The sequence below is a fragment of the Ascaphus truei genome, chromosome 1 (genome assembly GCF_040206685.1).
Source record: "Ascaphus truei isolate aAscTru1 chromosome 1, aAscTru1.hap1, whole genome shotgun sequence".
Taxonomy (NCBI): Eukaryota; Metazoa; Chordata; class Amphibia; order Anura; family Ascaphidae; genus Ascaphus; species Ascaphus truei.
In genome coordinates, this window is record NC_134483.1 from 187,305,384 (window position 1) to 187,329,845 (window position 24,462).

At 41.9% G+C, this 24,462-nt stretch overlaps 1 protein-coding gene across 4 annotated transcripts in view; it reads left to right on the top strand.

Moving 5' to 3' along the window:
• ERCC6L2 (ERCC excision repair 6 like 2) overlaps positions 1–24,462 on the top strand; it is a 185,467-nt gene that overhangs the window by 64,828 nt on the left and 96,177 nt on the right. For all 4 annotated transcript variants that reach the window (XR_012801572.1, XM_075599141.1, XM_075599147.1 and 1 more), the window contains 2 exons: positions 13,855–13,926; positions 15,537–15,682. Coding sequence is in view for 3 of the 4 variants with exons in the window: in XM_075599141.1 (XP_075455256.1) it covers positions 13,855–13,926; positions 15,537–15,682 (218 nt within the window). In the remaining variant the exon portion in view is untranslated. The remainder of the gene's footprint in view (positions 1–13,854; positions 13,927–15,536; positions 15,683–24,462) is intronic.

Genomic DNA, 24,462 nt, shown 5'->3' on the forward strand with positions numbered 1-24,462 from the left:
GTCCTGATATGTAAAACCATAGCATTCAAAGAGGGTGTGCTTTCTTTTTCACACAACAGTATATAGCATGTATGTATATGTATTGCACCAGTGTTTTTCCCATTAGCAATAAACTCTGCAGTAGCAATTTTATTCCCAAATACAGATAGCACACATAATTATAGTGGCACTATATTCCCAAAAGGTCGATGGTAAAAGTCAACTTGTGCATTATTCCACGCTCTGAGTTTTTAAGTCATTACAAAGGACAACAAACTGTCTGTTCCAGGCTTCTAGTCCTCATCAGAAATCTTTATATAGGGTGTCCAGGGTTGGTTCTGGCACCGGATAACCACTTGCAACCCATTCAAGCGTTTTTCAGCAACAGAAGTTGTATTATGGAATAGCATGCTTAAATATGATTTTATCTTATCATCTCATCCCTAATATATATATATAGAGATACAGAAATTGTGCTTGCAAGGATCCAATTCATAGATAAAGCTCAAAATAGAAGTATGATTATTCAGCTCCCTGAATGTTTGAAACAAACATAATAATGTTGTACATGTATATCAACATTTCAGCGCTAAAAACAATACTAAATCATTCTTTTAATGCGCTTCTTTATGACCCTCAAATTAACGACACCATCTTTGGTTGAGACCATGTTAAAGCTACATATAAAACCCTCATTTTTACTAACAATGTATAAATCAGTGTTTACAGTTAAACTGTCTACTTGTCAATTTATAAACAGAAATTAAGCAGCAGTTGTAATGATTTTCTATATTCTGCCCTGTTCATCTATGATTACAGTGAATTACTCAATTTATGAATGAATTGGGACCTGGCCATTTACTCAAGATCTCAGTTCACACCTGCTTTTCCATCATTTAAATGGCAAAGATTGTATTTGAGCCTTTTAGGCATATGCATTGATTAATCATTTAAATGTTTCTAACTGAATAAATAAAATTGTTTAAATATTTATTGCCCTTTGGGAACAACCAGCAGAGCTGGTGCAGAAAATTCCTCTTTTCCCTCTGGTGAATTGCGTTAGCACAGTAACGTGGAACTTACATTGCCAGATGTGGACATGCTTCTCTTAAAAATAACAGTATCACTATTATACACACTTCCCGACATGACTTGCTTCTCCAACAGAAGAACATCTTGTGAGGGCGGTTAGTTGGCATCTTCAAGTCTGACAGAGTACGAAAAGTCAGGGCCTACTATAAACATAGGAAGGAGGAAGAGTGGAGGCAAACATGCCACTGATTATTTTAAGAAGGTTTGTTTCAAGAAGCTTTGACTTTAACAGTGCAGCATTGCAAACTTGCAATGTACAAGCATGTATTTTGCGCATTTCCTAATTCCATACAGTGATACAATTGCAGTGCTATAGACCTAAAAAAAAAGTGCAGGAACTTTTTCTTTTCTTTCTGTCTTCAAAGGGGCGTGTTAAAAAAAAATAATATATATATATCTATGTAAAGAATTGATGTATCTTTTACACAGCTGTTAGTAGCCATACAGCAGGTACAGTAGCTTCAGTTTTAAACCATGGAACATTCCAAAAACTTGATATACAGAGTGATTATGGAAAGCACACCTATGCAAACATAATATATACGAAGGTGCAATAATCTGAGTTTTACACCTAATTACTGGGTACTTAACATGTGAAGAGCATAGTATACATGGGTGCATGAGATCTAGCCATTACACATCTCCCTGATCCTGCAAGAAGCACGCTGGTGGCCTGACATTTGTGGGATGTACAGTAGGCTCAAGAGAGAAATAAAGGTTCCCCACATCTTTAATTATACTATAGTATACTTGGGGGGATGGACACTGTAGTTTAGTGGACTCCCACCCAGCAATATATATTCTAATTTTAGTAAAGGTGAAGCACTCAGCAATGTAACTAACAGCTGTTTTCATTTGGAAGATGCTTCATAATTGAAAACATGGGCTGTTCATTTTATTTATTATTTCATATAATCACATGAAGCAGTACCAGGGGAAATGTAATAGATACAGTATTTATTTTAGTAACTGCGGGATGAATACTGTGATCTCAAGGCTGCAGTGACCAGGAAAGAGTCATACTGTATAGTCATGCTTCGAAAACAATATATATATATTTTTAATAATGCCTGATATATTACATTAACTGCTCCCCTGCCAGTAGGCAAAAGGAATGGGGGTGCAAAAGAAGAGAAAATGATCACTAAAAGTGCAACAAAATATCAATTTATATGGACAAATATTAAAAAGTACACAACTAGCGTTCTATTAAAGCCCCCCGCTAACAGGATATTGCCTTGTGCTTTGCTGTGTAACAAATTAAAGAATTGTGTGAAGAACTCTGGGGCGTGTTCGCAGGGAGCGTATACAGACGCCAGCGTTAGCAGTTGACCTTGGATGGTCCCTATTATTATAATGTATCTGCCATCTTTATCTGCGTAGGTCTTGGCTACTTGTAGTGTCAGCCGATTGTGTATGAGAGTTGCCACCCCTCTTTTTTTAACAGGCGCTGAGGCCAGGTGATGTGTCCGGTAATGTTTGTCTAAGTATTTAGGATGGTTGTTTTGGGAAAAATGAGTCTCTTGCAGGCAGACTATATCCGCCTTTTTGCTAGACCCAGGCCTGGACAGATGCACGGGGACTAACCAACCACAGAAACAGGACATACTAACAATCAACCAGGGGATGAGGGATTGCCAATTAGTGGATATCTGGAGGGAGCAGCACCCTATAGCGAGAAAATATACCTTCTTCTCCCACCCCCATAACAGATACAGCACTAAAATTACTTCCTGATATCGAACAGGTCTCCCGCACAGGGATTCATGACATCTCTTGGTCAGACCACGCACCAATAGAGCTGCGGTACACACTGAGTTCGCTGGACAGACCAGGAGCGAACTAGAAATTAAACCAGCTCCTATTGAAAAACCCGATAACCGAGAGGGAGATAGGGGATAAACTGAAAGAATATTTTGAATTCAATGAGGGAAGTGTTTCCTCACATTCAACACTATGGGAGGCCCATAAGGCGACCGTGAGAGGGATTTTGATGAATCTGGCCGCCAGAAAAAAGAGAGAGAAAGAGACTAAGATAAAAGAGCTGAGGGAGAGTCTGGCACAACTATCAGAGGCCCACATCGCCAACAAACAGGATGATATCCTCAAGGAGATATCAGACACTAGAATTAAACTCAATCTGTTGCTAACCTCCCAGGCCGAAAGAGAGTTGGCCTGGTCAAGGCGTAAGTTCTACGAAAAATCCAACAAGCCAGATACTTTACTTGCCAATAAGCTACGAAATAGGCTTCCAAATTACTGTATTTCATCAATTCGAACCCAGGGGGGGACCTTACCTCTAATCCTAGAATGATCGTTGAGGAATTTAAACGATATTATGAAACTCTCTACGACGGAGATAAGGTCAGCCACACACAACAAACAGGAGAGAGACTAAAAGTTTTTTTTAAAAGAGGCATGATTACCCAAATTGAGCAGAGGAGAGAGAGAAGCGCTACAGGGGAACTTTACCTTGGAGGAATTAGCTGAGGTAATAAAGGCACTTAAGCCAGCCAAGGCTCCAGGCCCAGATGGCTTCTCAAATCTATATTATAAAAAATACCTGAAAACCTTAGCCCCCCAACTTCTGAAATTATTCAATGAAATTCTCGCAGGGGCCCCCTTTCCAACTCAGATGCTCCACGCCTCCATCACAATGATCAATAAATCGGGTAAGGACCCGGCAGACTGTAAGAGCTACCGGCCCATCTCCCTGATTAATTCCGATGTTAAAATCTTCTCTAAACTTCTAGCTAACAGGGTGGGTATCGTCCTTCCCAGACTAATACACCCGGATCAGGTGGGGTTTTTGGAGGTAGGCAAGCGGCAGACAATACCAGGCGGATAATCGATTTGATTGATCTGGCGAAGAAATGTAATATCCCGTCAATGGTATTGAGTCTGGATGCGGAGAAGGCCTTTGATAGAATAGATTGGCCCTACCTGAGGGAGGCATTGAGAGCATTTGGCTTTGAAGGGCAGATTCTCGAGGCCATCCTGGCATTATACAACGGCCCTAAAGCTAGTGTTCGGCACCAGGGCTTCCCCTCGGATCAATTTAAGATCTGTAGCGGGACAAGGCAGGGGTGTCCCCTGTCCCCGCTGTTATTTGCCCTGTGTATCAAGCCTCTGGCAGCGCATATTCACTTAAGCCCCAATATCTCAGGGATAGAGGTAAAGGACCAAACTCATAAAGTGGCGCTGTATGCGGATGACGTGATCCTGACACTGTCTAAACCCCTCACCTCCCTGCCCAATGTCTTTGAGATTTTGGGAAAATTCAATCAAATTTCCGGGTTCAAAATCAATCAGACCAAATCGGAAGCCCTCAACATAAATCTACCACGTCCGGTAGAAAAATTATTAGAAATAAATTTCAATTTCAAATGGCAAGCCTCCTCGATCAAATACCTCGGGGTATATATTACCAGAGATTATAATTCACTCTATAAAGCAAACTACCCGAAACTGTTTAGGACTCTAAGGGAGGATCTCAGAATCTTAGCCGGATTTGGTATTTCTTGGTTTGGGAGAATTCAGAGTATTAAAATGAACCTCCTACCCAGGGTGCTCTATCTATTCCAGACCCTACCAGTACCTTTAGTACAAGCTGATGTCCTCTCATTACAGTCTCGAATACGGAATTTTATTTGGAACAACAAAAGCCCACGAATTGCGAAGAGCATATTAAAACGGCCAGTTATGAAAGGGGGATTAGCGATACCTTGCTTGTTGGCATATTACAAAGCAGCCCAATTGAGCCAAATTGTCCAGTGGCACTCAGACCCGTCTTTGCGGAGATGGGTGGCGCTGGAAAGAGACTGCTGTGCACCAGTGGAGCTGCACGATTTAATTTGGCTTCCCAAGCGTTGTGGAAACACAATAAAGACGCTGCTTCAGGCCATGTCAAACTCTGGCGGTATGGGGGAATTCCAAATTTAGACATAAGCTTAACACCAAACAATTCCTAATGACCCCTTTATTCAACAATCCGGATTTTGCTCCGGGGATGCTTAGTAAAAACTTTCTAATCTGATCTCAGTCGGGTTATAAACGACTCAAAGATCTGGAGGGGAGGAAATTTATTAAACATTTGAGCAAATTAAATCAGTGAAAGGGGTGCCAAACTCAGAATTATTTCGATACCTCCAGATCAGAGCTTTTTACAATAAATTCCCAATTCGACCTCCAAGAACGAATTTTGAGCAAATGTGTTCGAGAGGAACGGACACACGGGGACTGACCTCTAGTATGTACATGGAAGTAATCTGCCCTGGGGAGACGGACGAACCCCGACTCAACTACATGACGAAATGGGAGACAGATTTAGGGGAGACACTAGATGACGAAGACTGGGATCATATCCTACAGGCTGCAGCCAAAAGCTCAGTCTGTGCCACATTAAAGGAGAACGCATATAAGGTCCTCATGTGTTGGTATCTGTAACAGGGGACTTATCCCTGTTCACAAATGTGCCTCTAATCCAGCAGTGTGGTGGTTAACTGCTGGTAGGCAATTAACTAACACCACCTGCCTGATTAGATTGCTTAGAAAAGCCTGTCTTTTGAGACAGGAAGTGAGACTCCTTAGCTCACACCAAGCTGAACTTTGGAGACAGAGCAGAGATTCCTTAGTCCACAATGGGGCTGAACCAAGGAAGGGCAGATGTCTTGAGCGACAAGCTGACCACAAGACAAAGGGGACAAGATTCTAAACTTGGAGCCTGACATTTTCTGTGCACACAAGGGTGCGGTTCCAGGAGAGCAGAGAAGCTTCCCCTATAGCAGCCCAGCTAACAGATAAGACTTTTTCGTATAAGACTATTATCTATGTCTGTGTATTGATAAATGTCTCCATGATTTGGGGCTGGTAAATAGCTTAGCTAACCAACCCAGTCAGAGAGGGCTGAGCTACATGTATAGATAGTCTCCAAAGCAGAGATAGGGGTTTTTGGTTGGCTCACTATTTCGCTTATGTTGATTTTTTTTGTGTTTAAAGCGACAGGCACAATAAAGCCTTGTTATAATTTCACCTTACAGCAGTCTCCATTGTGTACCTCTGCACATGTCCTCCTACAGTATCATACCCCACTTAAACTATCTAAATTTGTTCAAGGATATTCGCCGCTCTGCCCAAAGCAGTGCGGGGAATCAGCGGATCTAAAACATATGCTGTGGTCTTGCCCGAGGGTGGTCCCGATTTGGGAAAACATTAGGTAATGGTTACAGAGGATTCTCAACTTGGATCCGTGGCTGTTCCTCTTGGGCAGGCGAATCCAGGGATTGCCAAAAGCGGCACACAAGCTGGTTGCACATTTCGCAACCGCCACCCGATGCGAGATCGCGGCATTATGGAAATAAGATGAAATTCCAATTATCTCCAGAATTCAGAATAGAATTTGGCACGTTTGCCAGATGGAACAGCTGACCAGTTGGGTCAAGGACTCTGGCTCAAATTTCCTCAAAGTATGGGCCCCGTGGATTGCCCAGATAGACATCCCAGGGGTAGATGCCGGCACGATCCTGCATTAATAGCGCTGAATGCGTTCTCCTGTGACGGGGTGAGACTCACGCACTTTCGTTAGAGGACAGGTAGGATACACCATAAATTAGGAAGACCGAGTTGCTACGCCGCTAACTCTAAGAAGATTCCATTAGAATCAGAGCAGTTGAGGATGCAACACTCATGTTGCCAGTTCAAGCCCCCCCTCTCCCCCTTTTGTGTGTCCCTGTTGTTGTCCAGTCCGAGTCATGTAGGTCAAGTTTGTCAAGTCTTGTGATTAAATGTAGTTGGTCAAGGATGAAAACTGTGGGTACTGCGATACCTAACAATGGAATGTGTCACATTATTTGCTTTGTAAAACCCAATAAAAATTTAAGTTGAAAAAAAAAGTACACAACTTACGATAAAAATACGATCACGTAGATCCTAACACACCAAGCATGTAAACACCACATCCGGGACGTCCGCAATCTGGGCAGAAAACCCCTCTCCGAATAGCAGATGGTAGAAGCTGAGGGGAATCTCTAGACCGGCATCTCCGTGTGAAAGTTCCTGCAATGGTGTGAACGCTGTTACTACCCAGCATGCACTGGCACTCCTACGCGTTTCGTGTCAGTGGGACACTTCGTCAGGGACACCCTGCCAGTAGGGCCTGTAATACATTGTGAAACAATGTGTTGCTAACTCCTCTGACAATTAAAGCAACAGTCCAGGCTGACGTTATTTTTCCCCCCTTTAATATGTGCATCAATAAAATCCACACAATGATAAGTAATTAGCTAAGTTGCCGATCGATCAGTTCTCCTGTGATTCATCAGCGAATATTCAGCTCGGGGGTTCATTAAATGGCTGTCAGTGCAGCAGAAGAGGACCAAAGATGCAAAGTTCTGTGGGGAAGATCATGTGACCAAGCAGTCACTAGATGCAAACGGTGCACTGCTAGAGAGAGGGCAGGGCTCAAAAAGGGGTGTTCCAGAGCCTGTTTCAGAAGAGGAAGGGGATGTGACTTTGAATTACATTTTTTATAATGTAGCACCCATTTACAGAGTTGTTTTTAAAAAACAAATGCTACAAGTATTTGCTCATAGTACAGAGCTGATTTATACAGTATATAAAAAAAAACGCACATGTAGGATATTGCAGCTTTAAAAGGGGAAGATCTCCCCAAAACAGAAAATATATCTATCAAGGTGCATAAATCGGAGCTGTGCACATAAATAGCGGGTATTTATCATATGAAGAGCATGGAAAACTACAGGATGTATATATGTATGTGTGTGTATGTATATGCTTAGGAGCTTAGTGTTTTGAACCGTTACTTAGTTCCTGACGCGAGGAGAGTTCCGGTTTGCTGTATCGCTGAGATTATATATATATATATATATATATATATATATATAGAATCCAATGCACAGACGGCACACCATATGCAAGTAAATAAGTTTTGGTGCTTATCCCATAAAGCAATAACAGACCATACGATACCGGTTGCAACACGACATCAAGGGACAGCACGCAGGTAAGTAAATCAAAAATGTTCTATATTTGATAGAAGACACAAAAAGCTTAGTGTTTTGAGCTTAGTGTTTTGAACCGTTACTTAGTTCCTGACGCGAGGAGAGTTCCGGTTTGCAGCAAACCGGAACTCTCCTCGCGTCAGGAACTAAGTAACGGTTCAAAACACTAAGCTCCTCCTCCTGTGATTTTAGCTTGAAATGACATGCAAATGAGCACACAATGTGTCACCTTTGCCTGGAATATCCATTCACATGGAGCCCATATAAACAAATGCATCACTGGTCACACAGCTTTTAAGCACAGCTTGGGACTAGCAAAGCACGTCAAACCACTCACAGACATGTTTCAACCTTAATGGGTCTCATCAGTGTGAGGTTGGTTTATACTTGCTTTGCAATATTTCTATATGTATACTGTTGCAGCATTTGACTGAAGCCGTGGCTGCAAAGACCCTGCTTTGGAATGTGCTGCAAGACAGTTTGCAGGGAAGGTATTAAGTGGCTTATTAAGTGAATGAATCGCACTGTCCTGGACCATGAGGAGGCAGCGCATCTTTCTTAACATTCGGACTAGGGTCTGCAGTTTTCAGGAATTTCACAAAATGTTGATGTTGGTGAAGTCTCATTCAAAAGAACTTGGCTTTTTCTAAGCTATTTTACTACCTCTGAATCTCACCTCTGACTTGCCACAGATATGGCAGTGTTTAAAGAACTTGGCCTTGTGGTAGCAGCACAAGCTTCGGAGAAAAGGAGACTATTTCAAATCCTAGTGCTAAGCTAGCTGCTAATAAGCATAAAAGAAAGACATCAGAACACTACACACAAGATAATGTTATAACATTTGTATATTGCAAATTCTAAAAAGAAATACATCAACCTCAACGTTTTCGAGATAAAGGGTTTATCCCCAAAGCGTCGCTGCTCATATGTTTTCCTACACTTCTGTTTTTTTCCCTCCATATTTTGATGTTCACATTACGGTGGGGCATTTCTTGTTATGGTTTTCAATATACATACAGTATGTGACATCATCTTGAGTCTAGTGTGTTGATGACAGTAGAAAGGTGGGATAAATCCCAAAAAGCGGCGCTCCAATGAATGAGATACAACAATGTTGATGTATGTTGATAAACAAGGTATGGAGATAACTATTGCAATAGTGGTAGTATTGGACCCAGTGCTTTAGCAGGAGTGTATGGTCAATAATTGTCTTATGGTGAGGGACTGTTTAATGCCTATTGGCACCTCACAAGACAGAAAAACTCTTACCTGCTGCACTGTAGTGGTCTACAAGTCCCTCTTGAATCCATGGGTAGGGAATTACAATACTCACTGAATATGTTGTTCACTCCATAATGCGTGCATCACGCAGAGTAAGTAGAGGAAAGCTTGAAATCCAAGGATTTGTAGCGGAGCACAGCTGAGGAATGGGGCCAGCACCAGCAGTTGAGGGGTTAAAAATATATTTATTGAGACATGGTTTGACACGAAGGGGAGACAAGACAAACTCTGACGCGTTTCAGGCTATGCAGCCCTTTGTCAAAGGGCTGCATAGCCTGAAACGCGTCAGAGTTTGTCTTGTCTCCCCTTCGTGTCAAACCATGTCTCAATAAATATATTTTTAACCCCTCAACTGCTGGTGCTGGCCCCATTCCTCAGCTGTGCTCTGCTGCAAATCCTTGGATTTCAAGCTTTCCTAGTGTGTTGATGGTTTTTTTTTTTTTTTGCAGAGATTTTAGTTTTTTTTATTGTTGCATCTTGTGAATTTAAGCAAATGTTGTAATCCCCCCCCCCCTCTTCCTTGTGATGGTTATAATGTAATATAGGGATTGACTAGTAAGCAGTACATGATAGGCTCCACCTTGTGATGATAGATGGAACTACGTCAGAGTAGATATAAGACTCAGAGGGAGACCGTTGCAAGGGAGGTTCCAGAAGGAGAGGAGAGCAGGAGCCCCGGGAAGTAGAGGCAGGGGAAAAGTTTCCCCTAGTAAAGAAGAGATTAGGCCCTCCTGTTTATTGTGTTTTAGTTAGAGACATTGCCTTAACAGTTAGGATCCCTACAACATGGACAGAAGATATATGCAGGTCTCAGAGAGGGAATGCTGTCATGACACAGAGAGCTGTTTAGATAGGGCTGTGGAATGTCAGGGTTTCAGCCCCACAAGTGGATGTCCATATACAGAGTTTAGAACCCCAGAGAAACTGGTTGTTTCCTGCATGTAAAGGAGAATAATAACCTCCTCAAAACAGGACAGAAGGAGCCCAAAATAGCCGGATCACATGGATAAGCACGTTAAACAAGGGGGTCCTGATTCAATATAATTTGTTCTCTCAGTAACAAGTGCATGTACCTCCCAGGTGTGTTGAGAGGGCACCCCGGGAAGCACTGTTAAGAGTGATAGCGTATGGATGAAGCAAGGTACAACCATGCCAATCTTATTGTATCTGGAAATAAAGTGTTCCCATGTCTGGGAACATGAATAAAGATTGAAATTGTACTATAAAAACTCCTGGCGCCCATATTTTCCATCTCCCAGCCGTCCATATCCAGCATCTGGGACAAGTTAAATCTATGCTGATGTTAAACACACCTACACCGATGTAGCCTCCCTTGGATGCTGGGCAGTGAGTCAGGGGAGTAGCTATAGCCCGTGCTCTTGGGGGGCCCGCTCTCCCCCAACCCCTGTCTGCGGCCCATCACTCTCTTCAGACAGGCGGGGGAAGATGGTATGCGATGGCGGGCCCCCAGTGTTAAACAGCGCTAAGCCGGTAGAGGAATCAGCAGCTGTTGCAGAGCAGGACAGCAGGGGAGGAGTGCGCTCTAGCAGCAGGCACCGGATGTAAGAAAGATGTCCGGGTCAAACCAGCCGGCTTATCCTCTTTTTAACACCGGACCACCCACAGGTAGTCATGGGGGAGGAGGGGGGAGAGAGGGGTGATGATGGTGGCGGGGGGAGAGGTGATGATGTTGGGGGCGATGTGATGATGGAGGGTCAGAGGGAAGGATCGGGAGAGATGATTATGATGGAGAGGAGGAGACGATGATGATGATGAGGGATGAGAGCGAGGATGGGGAAGCGAGTAAAAGATTGCAGTCAGTATTAATATTAATGGGGCCCTGGAAATGTTTTTGCCCGGGGGCCCGCACATGTCTAGCTACGTCACTGCAGGGAGTGTTACATTTATCTTAGGTGGCACATTGAAAATCAGTATTTATGTTATGTTGTAAGCTCCTTATTGTAGATATTTATTCTGCCAACAAAATGTCAAACGGTGTACGCAGTAGCACTATGTTAAAAAACAGAAGATTCATACAGAAAGGAATGAAAGTTACACATTTTTGCATGTAGTGTTGCAGAGTACAGAGTTGGTAACCCAACCCGCAGTACTATATAAAAAAGGTAGAGGCACCATCTTCAGAGAATTTAGTGCAGTAGGCAGCGACAGATCTTGATGATGAGCCTGAGCAAGTCACTTTGGGGAGGACATACATCATTGTATTAAATGACCCATACTTATGACAAGAAAAAATATAGAAATTAAATAATTTTTCATATTGGATGTGCTCTTGGGGCTTCTTTGTTTATTGTTGTATACTTGCGGTCACTTTCCCAGTGGCACTCCTATTGACACAAATAAATATGTACATATATAATAGTGTGGGTCTGGGTTTTGCGTTTGCTAAGATTGTGTAAGTATAATTGTAAATTGTTCGGGAGGTCTGTAGTCCCTCCTCCTTAGCTTAAGCTCACCCATCCCAATTCTATTTCATAAACAGGTCCCAGTACACACATGTGAATGTTGTAGCCTATTAAGAGATTTTGTCTCCGAGGAGAAAAATGGGGATAACCTTTGCTGTAGCAAATTAGATTAGAATTTGTTTACTATATTTATTAGGGCACTTCTGTTTAACCAGTTTTAACGGCACTGTAGCTCATTTAGGGCTCCTAAATGTTAACTCCTTAGGCACCACATGCGTGTCACGCATCCCATCTTATTGGCTATATGATTGCTTTGTCTCCTCTCTTCTCTTTGCAGTGGAAGAAATCAAAAATACACTGAATAAAATCTGTAGTGTAGGACCTGCTGAGGGGTTTCTACATTTACATGGTTGCAGACTTGAAATGATTTGGCCCAAGAATTGAACTAAATGACCCATAGTTATGAGAAGAAAAAATATAGAAACAACATACAGTAATGAACTAAATCATTTGACTTATTAGATGTACGCTGGGGCTTCTTTGTTTATTGTAGGGTCATACACCAAGGGTCGCAAATGGGCACTATGGTTTTATGTCAATGTCATGTTGAGAGAGAGAGATTTTATATATACTGTATATATATATATATATATATATATATATATATATATATAATATATATAATATATATATATGATGTAGAAAAGTTTGTGTCTTTAAGAGCAACTTGGCTGGAGAATACATAGCGGCTTTGTCTTGGTAACCATAAATAGATGCATGCATCCAGTGGAGTTAAAGTTTAGAAAAATATCGCTATTTATTTATTTTAATCACTCAAACATTGAGCCAATAAAACCGTGTCTGCCAAAAGCCATAGCAAGGTAGTACAGGCATACCCCGCATTAACGTACGCAATGGGACCGGAGCATGTATGTAAAGCGAAAATGTACTTAAAGTGAAGCACTACCTTTTTCCCACTTATCGATGCATGTACTGTACTGCAATCGTCATATACGTGCATAACTGATGTAAATAATGCATTTGTAACAGGCTCTATAGTCTCCCCGCTTGCGCACAGCTTCGGTATAGGTAGGGAGCCGGTATTGCTGTTCAGGACGTGCTTACTGGCGCATACGTGAGCTGCCGTTTGACTATTGAGCGAGATGTACTTACTCGCGAGTGTACTTAAAGTGAGTGTCCTTAAAGCGGGGTATGCCTGTAGTCCTCATCCTGGCTCATTTTGTGGCCATTTGTTTCTCCAGGACTGATGCAGTTTGCTGTTCTCTCTGCATCATTTAAATATGACATGACCTTGTATACTGAAGAGATAAGTGTTAACCACAAATGATCATTTGGATACAAAACAAATCATGTCTCCCAACATACCACTTAGGCCACGCTTATAGTGCTGGCGACGCGACCGATGACGTCACCCGTCGCTAACAGCGAAAGTTGCAATTTGATTTTTAGCGACGTCACTGGCCTTGTCGCCAGCGACGTCACTAAAGGGAGCATGCCGCGCAATTTGATTGGTTTAGAGACAGTCACATGTGGCGACTGTCTCTAAAAAATCAAATTTACCCGGCTTCCAAATTTTTAGTTGCTCCGTTGCTCCGTCGCCGGCACGCTTACTATAAGCGCTTACGACCGAGTCAATGGATTTGTTTCGGAGCGACGTCTCTTCGCCGTCGCAAGGCAGCCTTAGATTGTAAATGCTTGTGTGCACTTTTATATTTGTTGCCATTATTACATTCTAATTTCCTAAATCGTTCAGAGCTGTATTGTTTAAAGTGTTATTTTTTGTTGTTGAAATGGTGGGTTTTACATCACTTACTATAGGTGAGTAAAAGAAAAATGTAATGAGTGATAGAGCTAGGTTGGTGCAGTGTTAGGACATAGTACGTTCAGGCTATAAGTCATATTTGTTTAACTACTTTTGAATACTTTTGCCTTTTCTGCATACAGTAATTAGTGATGCCTCCTGTGCTGTGTAACATTTCCAGTTTTTACAGCACCTTTTGGGTACTTTGGTTCATTGCTGTCCTGTGGTTCACTTCCAGGTCCTTCAGCAGCTTCTAAATCATTGCCGGAAAAACAAGGATAAGGTTCTTCTTTTCTCCTTCTCCACGAAGGTGAGCTTCATCTAACTTCTACCATGCTTGACTGAGACATAATTCTTGATTGATTAAGCAAAAGATTGAGCTTGAAACAGCTGTCAACCACATTTCCTCTCTCACATGAAATATGTGACCTGTCATTTCAGCGAATAGTGTGCAGTGTTAAGAAAACAATGTATAAACCTTTTTGTTTAGGTTATAAATTAAGGAAGAGACCAACAAGAACATTCAGTAATCTACTGTGAATAGATAATGCAGTTACTGATAACTACCTAATTTAGGGAAAATGCTAATTATTCTAAACAACAAAGACAGATCATTTGTAATACAATATAATTTTGTGCGTGCTTTTATTTTTTAGAAAAAGTGCATGTGACTGGGTGCCTGTGGGCGCTTGTTACCTGCATCAGCGCGACCTAATGGACTTCAGGCAACTCACTGCAGGGAGGCGTGCCGGGGCGCGGCCATGATGTCACGCGGCTGGTTCGCCCTTATTGGCTGAACCGCCGCCGTGATGTGGCCAATGCTCGTCCACCGCAACAAAAATCTTGTCTTTTGACAAAGGCAGTCGCGCATCGCGCTTTGTGTGCTCACACATGCCGACTCGGCCCTGCCCCACAGAGGGCTGTACTTTGTGTGCGGCGCACACGCCAGTGCATGCGCAGCCGCGGCCACCAGGGACGAAGCATAAGCCTTTGCTGCTTCAGGGACAGTAAACCGGGCTACATCTGTACTCAAAAACACATGGTCAACATTTAGTTTTGAAGTTGAATCTTGACGACTAAAATATTGTCACTAGAAGTTGAGTAGAAAAAAGAAAATTGTGACTATAGCTCTAAAGTATCTATAACTTATAAGTGATAAACAGTGATATAATTAACCATTTAAATAAAGATTAGGCTGCCTGGTACCTACTGCCTAGTACAGACAGAAACAGACCATAAAACAAAAATAACCTGGCGCCAAATAAATGCCCAATGTAGTAAGTCCTGTGATCTTCAATTACTCTGTACAGATGCTTTCAGGCCATGGCCTTAAAGTCTCTGTGCAGAGTCATTGAGGATCACAGGACTTACCACATTGGACTAGAAGTTGAGTGCATAGCAGCAAAACTTGCTATGAATGATTGTTTTGCCATGTTCAGGATCAGTTGGTAACAATCACCATTTTGGGAAGGTTTCCCATCCATTTTCTCTGCCATTTGACTCAGTAATTTATTCTGTGTTAAATAAATCCAACATTATATAATACGGGGGCCTCTGTTAATATTAGCATGTTCATGTCTCACATGGGGCCCATGCATTAGGATCCATTTAGCATTGTACAATCTTCTTAAGTTTTCTATATGCGTAATTAATATGGAATGAGACGTAATTATTTCAGACAATGGCAAAAATACTGTTGTATGCATTGACACATACTTTAACTCTGACCAATAGATGAAGACCGTTTAATTTTTCCCACAGATGTGGAGGGAAAAGAATTAAGAATCAGCTTTAAGTGCTGTCAGGGATTGCCGGGTTGTTTTAACCTGGCAACCCCAGCCGTGTGGAGTTATATCTGTAACCACGTCTTCTCAATCCTCCAGTAAAATGTAAATGTTGTACCTGTCTTTTTTTCAATAGTTGCTTGATGTTTTGGAAAGATACTGTATGGCATCGGGGCTAGATTACCGAAGACTCGATGGGAGCACAAAGGCAGAAGAAAGGATAAAAATAGTCAAGGAATTTAATAGTATGCAAGATGTGAACATTTGCCTGGTTTCTACAATGTAAGTGAAAAGTCCTATTTTTCTAATCTTCCAGCCCAAATGAACAATGTTGTATATTTGTTAGTCTGTCTGTCACTTATCTATATATAGTATAAAATTCAAGGCAAAAAAAAAGCTACAGTATATTGACCAAAGTCACTAAGAACATTAAATCGGTGAAAATAACACAATGTTAACCAAGACAGGAATGTGGAGTATTTTCCCTGACTCGACTGATGATTTCAAAATAGCATACTGTATGTGTGCGAATGTAATAGGAGTCATTTCTAATTAACAAGGTAAAGGTTTGACTATAGAAAGGACCTACAATAATTAAGTACTATTTTAGTGTGTAAATATATAATACTGAATAAAGTTTTGTATTTTCTCACTTAGTGACAATTGCTTTTTTTTTCTATAATTCGTTATTTATTATTATTTATTATTATTTATTATACCTTTAAGGTTTTCCATTCGTACAGTTTTATAGTCTTCATATATAAGAGACAGAGCTTAGTGCACATCCAATGACACCTATACACGGTACAGTGCTTAAATATATATAACTCTTTGGCCAAAGTGTTGTAAGCCCTTGAGCCCCTACACGGCAGACCACATCTCAAGGGTACCTAACACTAATATAAATTCTTAATAACCTGTACATTACCAGGAAGAATGATTTATAATAAATCTGTCAAAATTAGTTGCATTGTTCTAAGTCTGATTGAAGCTCTTATTAACCTGTACATTACCAGGAAAAGCACTCTGTATTAGATTTATCGCAATCAAACTGTAAGCAAGTTCCCCTGAGAGTGAGAAATGCAATGGAGTGAGCTTTTAACCATTAAAAAGTGGGAGGGGGTGAGCTTCAAACTAGGGAGGAGGAGCCACCCTCCAAATCAGCCATGACCAGCTGAACAAGAATTGTAAAACATACAGGACACCTACAGATAAATACAAAAAAGACACAGCGCACAACGCTCATAGTGCATTAAAAATATTATTCACATAAACAATACATAGGTGAGTAATGTGCGTACATCAAATGCAGTAATAACAAGCAGTTTCGGGATATGTTACCCAACGCCTCCGGAGACCGGGTTAGGTGTCCTCAAGTGACCTGATGTGACCTGATGAAGAAACTTCGGTTTCGAAACGCGTAGGACATTCTGGACAAGTGCTCTATCCTTCTATTAGCACCCTACTGCGCGAGTTTTTCGAGTCTGAACAGCGCCGAATCCCCGTGGTGACGTCATCAACCAGGAAGTGCTCCACACGGAGGAGAGTGCCAGCGTCCAGCTGATGCCCAGATTCGCTCTGCTGAAGCACTGCAAGGATCAGCAGTTCCCGTTCTATTCGTGCTCGGGGGAGCAAGGACCAGCAGAGGTTGTGTATCTACCCTAATAGGACCCTGCACCAGTGGGACCAGCGTTTCCACCCCTGTGAGGACACCTAACCCGGTCTCCGGAGGCGTTGGGTAACATATCCCGAAACTGCTTGTTATTACTGCATTTGATGTACGCACATTACTCACCTATGTATTGTTTATGTGAATAATATTTTTAATGCACTATGAGCGTTGTGCGCTGTGTCTTTTTTGTATTTATCTGTTAGCTTTTGGGGGTCCCTGAGCCCCCCCCCCCTCCATCGCAGCTGCAGACGCTCTATTCAAGGTTAAGTTATTCAATTCACTTTATTGTCACTATTAACCACGTCACGTTTTATTAGTTGCGCACTTTATTTCTTTTCTCACTTAGGACACCTACAAGCTCATATTGAACCCCCAAAATAACCACAACATATATAAGCTATAAGTGTCACAGAGGAGTGCTACTGAGCATGGTAATATATATTATTATTAGAACTATGCAACTAACTTTATTATAAATCATTCTTCCTGGTAATGTACAGGTTATTTAAAACCAGAGACAGAACATGAAACACAGACAGAGCTCAGTGCACATCCAGTGAAAATTATACACGGTACAGTGCCTAAATATATATGTATAGATCTATATATATATATAAGTCTCAAATAATGTTTGTGTGTGTATGTCTGCTGGACAGCTCATTGGCCTGCGGGCCAGGCAGGGAGGAGCCAGGCAGGGAGAAGAGACACACATGCACACTCCTCACACCGTGACCGCGTGCGCCTCTGACCAACACCACACACCGTGAGCACACACACACACCACCCCACCCCCTCTCCCGGTGGCCGTCACTCTCCCCTGTCAGCCGGACCGCAGCTCACCTTCCCCCCTCCTGGTGGCCGTCACTCTCCCCCCTCAGCCGGACAGGCCCCGCACCTTCCCTGCTGCAAGCTGCCCGGTGGCTCACGCTCACAGGTGCAGAGAGGGGGCGCATGCGCAACGCTCCCCAGACAGGAGGAGGGAGAGCAGAGAAAGGCTAGGCGCGCGACAATCGGAGGAGCGCGGGAGAGAGGAGCGGTGCTGTGAGTCCTGGCAGAGGAGAGGGGGATTTGTGGTCCGTACCTTCAGAAGAATACAGGGGAGGGGGCTTTGTGTGTGTGTGGGGGGAGGGGGACACACAGTGTGTGTGTGGGGGGATGGACAGTGGGGGGGGGCAGTGTGTGGGGGGGGACAGTGTGTGGGGGGGACAGTGTGTCGGGGGGACAGTGTGTCGGGGGGGATGGACAGTGTGTGGGGGGGGACAGTGTGTGTGTGGGGGGGGGCAGTGTGTATGTGGGGGGGGGGGGCACAGTGTGTGTGTGCGGGGGACACAGTGTGTGTGTGTGTGGTGGGAAGGACGACAGTGTGTGTGGGGGGGGGACAGTGTGTGTGTGGGGACGACGACAGTGTGTGTGTGTGTGTGTGGGGGCAGTGTGTGTGTGGGGGGGGACAGTGTGTGGGGGGGACAGTGTGTGTGGGGGACCCTGTGTGTGTGTGTGTGTGTGTGTAGAACACTGTAGGGGGGGGAACGGAGCTGCGCAGGGGGGGGGGGAACACAGAGAGGGGGGAGCGGAGAAACAGACAGGGGGAGTGGAGAGAGAGGCGAGAGCGGGAAATTGTACTCCCGGGCAACGCCGGGTCTCTCAGCTAGTATCTATTAAATAAAATGGTCTTTTAGTTTAACATTTTGGCCAAAGTGTTATAAGCCCCTAAGCCACTACACGGCAGACCACATCTCAAGGGTCCCTAACACTAATATAAATTCTTAATAACCTGTGCTTTACCAGGAAGAATGATGACCCTTGAGATGTGGTCTGCCATGTAGTGGCTTTAGGGGCTTACAACACTTTAGCCAAAATGTTAAACTAAAAGACCATTTTATTTAATAGATATCTATACATATATATTTTGGCATTGTACCGTGTATAGGTGTCATTGGATGTGCACTGAGCTCTGTCTGTGTTTCATGTTCTGTCTCTGGTTTTAAATATATATTGCCATGCTTAGTAGGACTCCTCTGTGACACTTATACGCTTATATATATGTTGTGGTTATTTTGGGGGTTCAATATGAGCTGTCATGAACTTTAACATGCTAACTGCGGCCTGTAGAGTCTGAGATGTAACTCTTGGTTTTTTGCAATTTCTCTGAGCATTGCACGGTCTGACCTTGGGGTGAATTTGCTGGGACGTCCACTCCTGGGAAGATTGGTAACTGTCTTGAATGTTTTCCACTATGGAATAATCTTTCTCACTGTAGAATGATGGACTTTAAATTGGAAACGGCCTTATAACCCTTCCCAGATTGATGGGCAGCAACAATTGCTTCTCTAAGATCATTGCTGATGTCTTTCCTCCTTGGCATTGTGTTAACACACACCTGAATGCTCCAGACCAGCAAACTGCTAAAACTTTGGCTTTTATAGAGGTGGTCACACTTGCTGATGATCAATTAATCAAGGGCATTTGATTAGCAGCACCTGTCTGCTACTTAGCATCTTAATTCCTATGGAAGCAGTAAGGGTGTACCTAGTTTTTCACACATAGCTTCTCCATTTTGGCTTTATTTTTGTTAAATAAATCATGACACAGTTTAATACGTCATGTGTTGTTGTTCATCTGAGGTTGTATTTACCTAATTTTAAGACCTGCTAAGGAACAGATGATTGTTATTATGTCCTGATATGTAATACCATAGAATGCAAAGAGGGTGTACTTTCTTTTTCACACCATTGTGTGTGTGTGTGTATATATATATATATATATATATATATATCTATATATATATATATAGATATATATATATATATAGATATATATATATATCTATATATATATATATATATATATATATCTATATATATATCTATATCTATCTGTGTATTGAGAGAGAGAGAGAGAGAGAGAGAGAGAGAGAGAGAGAGAGAGAGAGAGAGATCAATACACAGTTAGTACTTTCTTTTTTCACACAATGGTATCTTTATACTAAAAGAGGATCCCAAATTTTCCAGAATCTTGTCATAGTACAGTATCTTCAAGCTACTGTAGCTTGTTAGATTTTCCATAAGTATAACATGGGATATTTGTTCCCTTACCTTTCTATCTGTGGGAGGGTTGGTCTGTCTCCAAGATCTTGTAACCAGACATCTGGTAGCATTGAGAACATGTATAATTAATTTTGAGGCACTTTTATTCAAACCTTCTAATGGTTTGTTTAGGAGTAGGAACCATGGATCTCTCGGTACCTTAACCCAAGTGGTATCAAGAATAAATTTAAATTTCTTCTCCCACAGCTGCTGAATCTTAGGGCAGTCCAGTCATATATGGGACAAGGATCCTCTCTGTCCACATTCTGTCCAGCATAATGGGGAGATATTTGGGTCATATAAATTTGATTTTGCTGGTGTTTTGTACCATCTATAGAGCAGTTTATCAGAATTCTCCTTTATTAAAATACATGTGGAGCCACTGCTTCCCAGATGTCCTGCCAATCCTCCCACTCAAGTTCCTCACCCAACTCCCTCTCCCAGGCCAACATATATTTATATTTTCTTCTAGGGGACCCAGTGTAGCAAAATAATAATATAGCGATGATGTAATTATTTTATTTTTTTCAGAAGCTTGTCTACACATCCTCTTATAGTGTGTGAGATCTGGGATATCGTCCCGGCCAAATTTTTCCTCTATAAAATGCCTGACTTGTAAATAACGATAAAAATCAGTGTTTGGTAAATCGTATTGTTCTTGCAAATTTTGGGAAGATTTAAATTTGGATTGCGAGAATAAATCTATAACCTTTGTGATACCCCTGTTTCTCCAATTGTCTAGATAAAGTTTCATGATAACCTGGGGGAAATGTATGATTATTCGCTAAGGCGGTCATTAGAGATCTCGTCTCTGTACATTTCAATTTTGTCTTGGATGAGTCCCAGATGTTACAGGAATGTCTCAGAATTAGATTGTCTGCTACTATCTTTGGCTTGTCATTCTTATCTAGCCAAATTATATCTGTGAGCGGCACTGGTGAGACGTTAAGCTGGCTTCTAATTCCACCCATCTTTTAGATGTTGGCGGGATATACCATTGCATCACCTGTCCCAATTGAGCAGCCTTATAATAATTAAGAATGTTTGGCATAGCTGGACCTCCAAGATCTTTTGGATGGTACAGTAGATCTTTTTTTAATTCAGAGTTTTTTATTATTCCATACAAACTTGGTGAGAGTCTGTTGAAAAGGTGCTTAACTCCTGGGGTGGGACCCGGCCCGGAAGAGTGTGGAACAAATACAGAAGACGCAGCAATACATTCATTTAATTGCCCAACCACGAAATTGAATACATAGACCATTGTGTGATTTTTCTCTCAAGCTTTTTAAGGAGAGGGGTATAATTGGCTTTATATAGTAAATTTATATCTTTCGGGAATTGGATACCCAGATATTTTAATGTTTTTGGGTCCCATTAAAATTGAATTTAAGCTGCAATCATTTTGTTATTTGATGGGGGAGATTGATATTGTAGGCCTCTGCCTTTGAATTGTTAATTTTAAATCCTAATTCAATACCAAATTCGCACAATATACTGAAAACATTGGGAAGGGGTGTCAGGGCTTGGAGATTGTTAAAATGATATCATCAGCGAACAATTCCTCTTTCGCTATTTTGAACCCAGATATATCTATAGACTTTCTTATAAAACAACTAAGTGGCTCTATAGAAAGCGCAAAAAGCAGGGGTGAAAGGGGACAGCCCCGTCTGGTTCCGTTTGTTATTGGGAATCGGTTTGAGAGTTGTCCATTAATTGTTACAGCTGCTGTTGGGGATTCATAGAGGGCCTTTACCCCTTTTGTAAAAACTGAACCAAATCCAAAGACCTATAGTGTTTTGAACATAAATTTCCAATCTAGCCTGTCAAAGGGCTTTTCCACATAGAGGCTTAAAACAACCAGCTGCGACTTTGTTGATTAGTTAATACAGTATTATGCATATAGCCAATCTCCTGGTATTATCAGATGCTTGTACCCGTAATAAAGCCCACTTGGTCAGGATGAATTATTGTAGGCATGATTAATTTTAGCCTGTTAGCCAAGACCTTAGCATACATTTTTGTCTGAGAAATAGGGTGGTTGCTATCACAATTTAAGGGGTCTCTCCCTTCTTTGTGTATTACTACTATGGTAGCTTGGGACATTTCTTTTGAGGAGCTTGCTCCTTTTAGAAATGTATTGAATAATTTTGCTAAGTGAGGAGCCGGAATTGCACTATTTGTTTTATAATATTTATTTGAAAAGCGTCCTGGCCCGGGTGTTTTCCCATTTTTACTGTTTTTATAATTTCCATAACCTCCAGTTTTGTAATTGGGGTTTCGAGTTTGTCTTTATCTGTGATAGATGACCTTGGTAAAACCCATCCTTGCAGAAAAGAGGACACATCTGGATTTTCTTTTTTTTTAGCTCTTATACTGTATTCCTTTTTGGCAAATTATAACGACTACAAAGTGAGGAGTCAACCTGTAACGTTGCTGACTGCAAGACAGGATACGAACCCGCAGGGCAGAGGTAGGGAGTAGTATACAGACCTTGGCCTGTGATATGAGGCCTGGAATGCATGGGTAGTCAAGTCCAATTCTGGGGTCGAGGCAGGCAGGGGTGGTCAAGTCCAGGCAGAGGTCAAGCACAAGCAGGTAATCACAGAGGCAAAGACAGAGCTCAAGCAGAACAAGGTACAGAGTTCTTTGCACAAACACTGACAGGGAGCAACTGCCTGAGAGGGCCAGAGAGAGGCTGACTTCCTGTCAGGAAGTGAGGAGCAGGAATTTCCAGGAAGCAAGATGGCCACGGTAGCTTCAGTGAGGGTGAGAGGTCACTTCCGGTCGCAGCCATCTTAGGTATCCAGACAGATCCCTTATACAACCATAATATAGTCTATTCTGGAGACGTACCCATGGACTTTAGAAAAGAAGGAATAATCCTTTACCCCATGATTGAGGATTTTCCAAGAGTCCAGAATAATCTCTAAATAGCTTTCCGAGATTCTTTTTTTGTTGAGGAGTGTGTTATTGGGCCTGTTTTATCTATTTTAGGATTGAGAGATACGTTAACGTCTCCTATTATTAATTTGCCTTTTTTTAGTTTGTCTAATTTGCCCATTACTTCTTTGGAAAACAGAAATTGGTCTGTGTTAAGAGCACAAACATTCACTAAAGTGACCTGTACACGGTCAAGAAGGCATGTTACTATTACAAAACGGCCCTCTCTGTCTGCTTTAATCGTGTCGTGGTGAAAAAATAGGTGCAAAAATAAGCGCTCATGTACACATAAGTAAATATAAAACACAACCTTAGATACAATGTCCAATAGGTAGTCCTGGAGCTGCCCAAAGAGATTGTTCTGATATCTCTAAACCAGACTTCGAAATGTAGAAATAGCAACCTCCTGTGGTGCTGAGGCAAGGGCGTGAATTGGAAACAGGATACTTCTCTTAAACGAATACCTCAGGAGAAAAGACAAAACATGTTTTGTCTTTTCTCCTGAGGTATTCGTTTAAGAGAAGAATCCTGTTTCCAATCCACGCCCTTGCCTCAGCGCCACAGGAGGTTGCTATTTTTAATCGTGTCGAGTTGGAAATTGATCTTTTTGTGGAGTAGTATTGCCACCCCACATTTTTTTGTTCTTGATGAGGCTTGAAATATTGATGGGAATTATTTACTAGTTAACAGTTTTTGGTCTTTGAGTAGTAAGTGGGTTTCCTGTAACATAACTACCCCAACAACCCTTCTTATAATTTCAGCTAGCACAAGTCTACGCTTTTGGGGTTTTTTAATCCCCTAACATTTTGAGAAATTATTTTCAGCCCCATTTCATAGGGTGGGATTTCTAGACCCACAGTTAAAAAAAACTGGTCCAGGGATAGTAGCCTCTTAAATGGAATGGGAAAAAGGGTATTAGGCTAAATTTAGGGGACATGAATTCAGCTGTGAAGGAGAGGACCTGCTTCATTGTTCTACTCACCACCCTGTGTCTGGAGAACTTGGCTTCTGTGCAGACCCACTGCCTTCTAGACAGAATTATTAGTGATCTGGATTAGCTGATTTTTTTTCTCCTTGCGCACTATACCTGGACATTAGAGCAGCAACGGAGAGCTCTTTTTGGTCCATAGTTTGGTCTCTAATATCTGCTGCTCATCCATCAGCTGTGAGGGAACATATCAAACATACAGGTATTATTGTTATTTTAAGAAATATTTCAAACATTTGAACAATTTAACTTTTTAACAATCAAACTTTCAAACATTTTAACCGTCCAGGAGTCGAAGACCTCTAGATTCTAAAAAGAAAACTTAATTGGCTGGCACCCATTGGCACGTGGGAAGACCCCCACATGGAATATTTTTAGA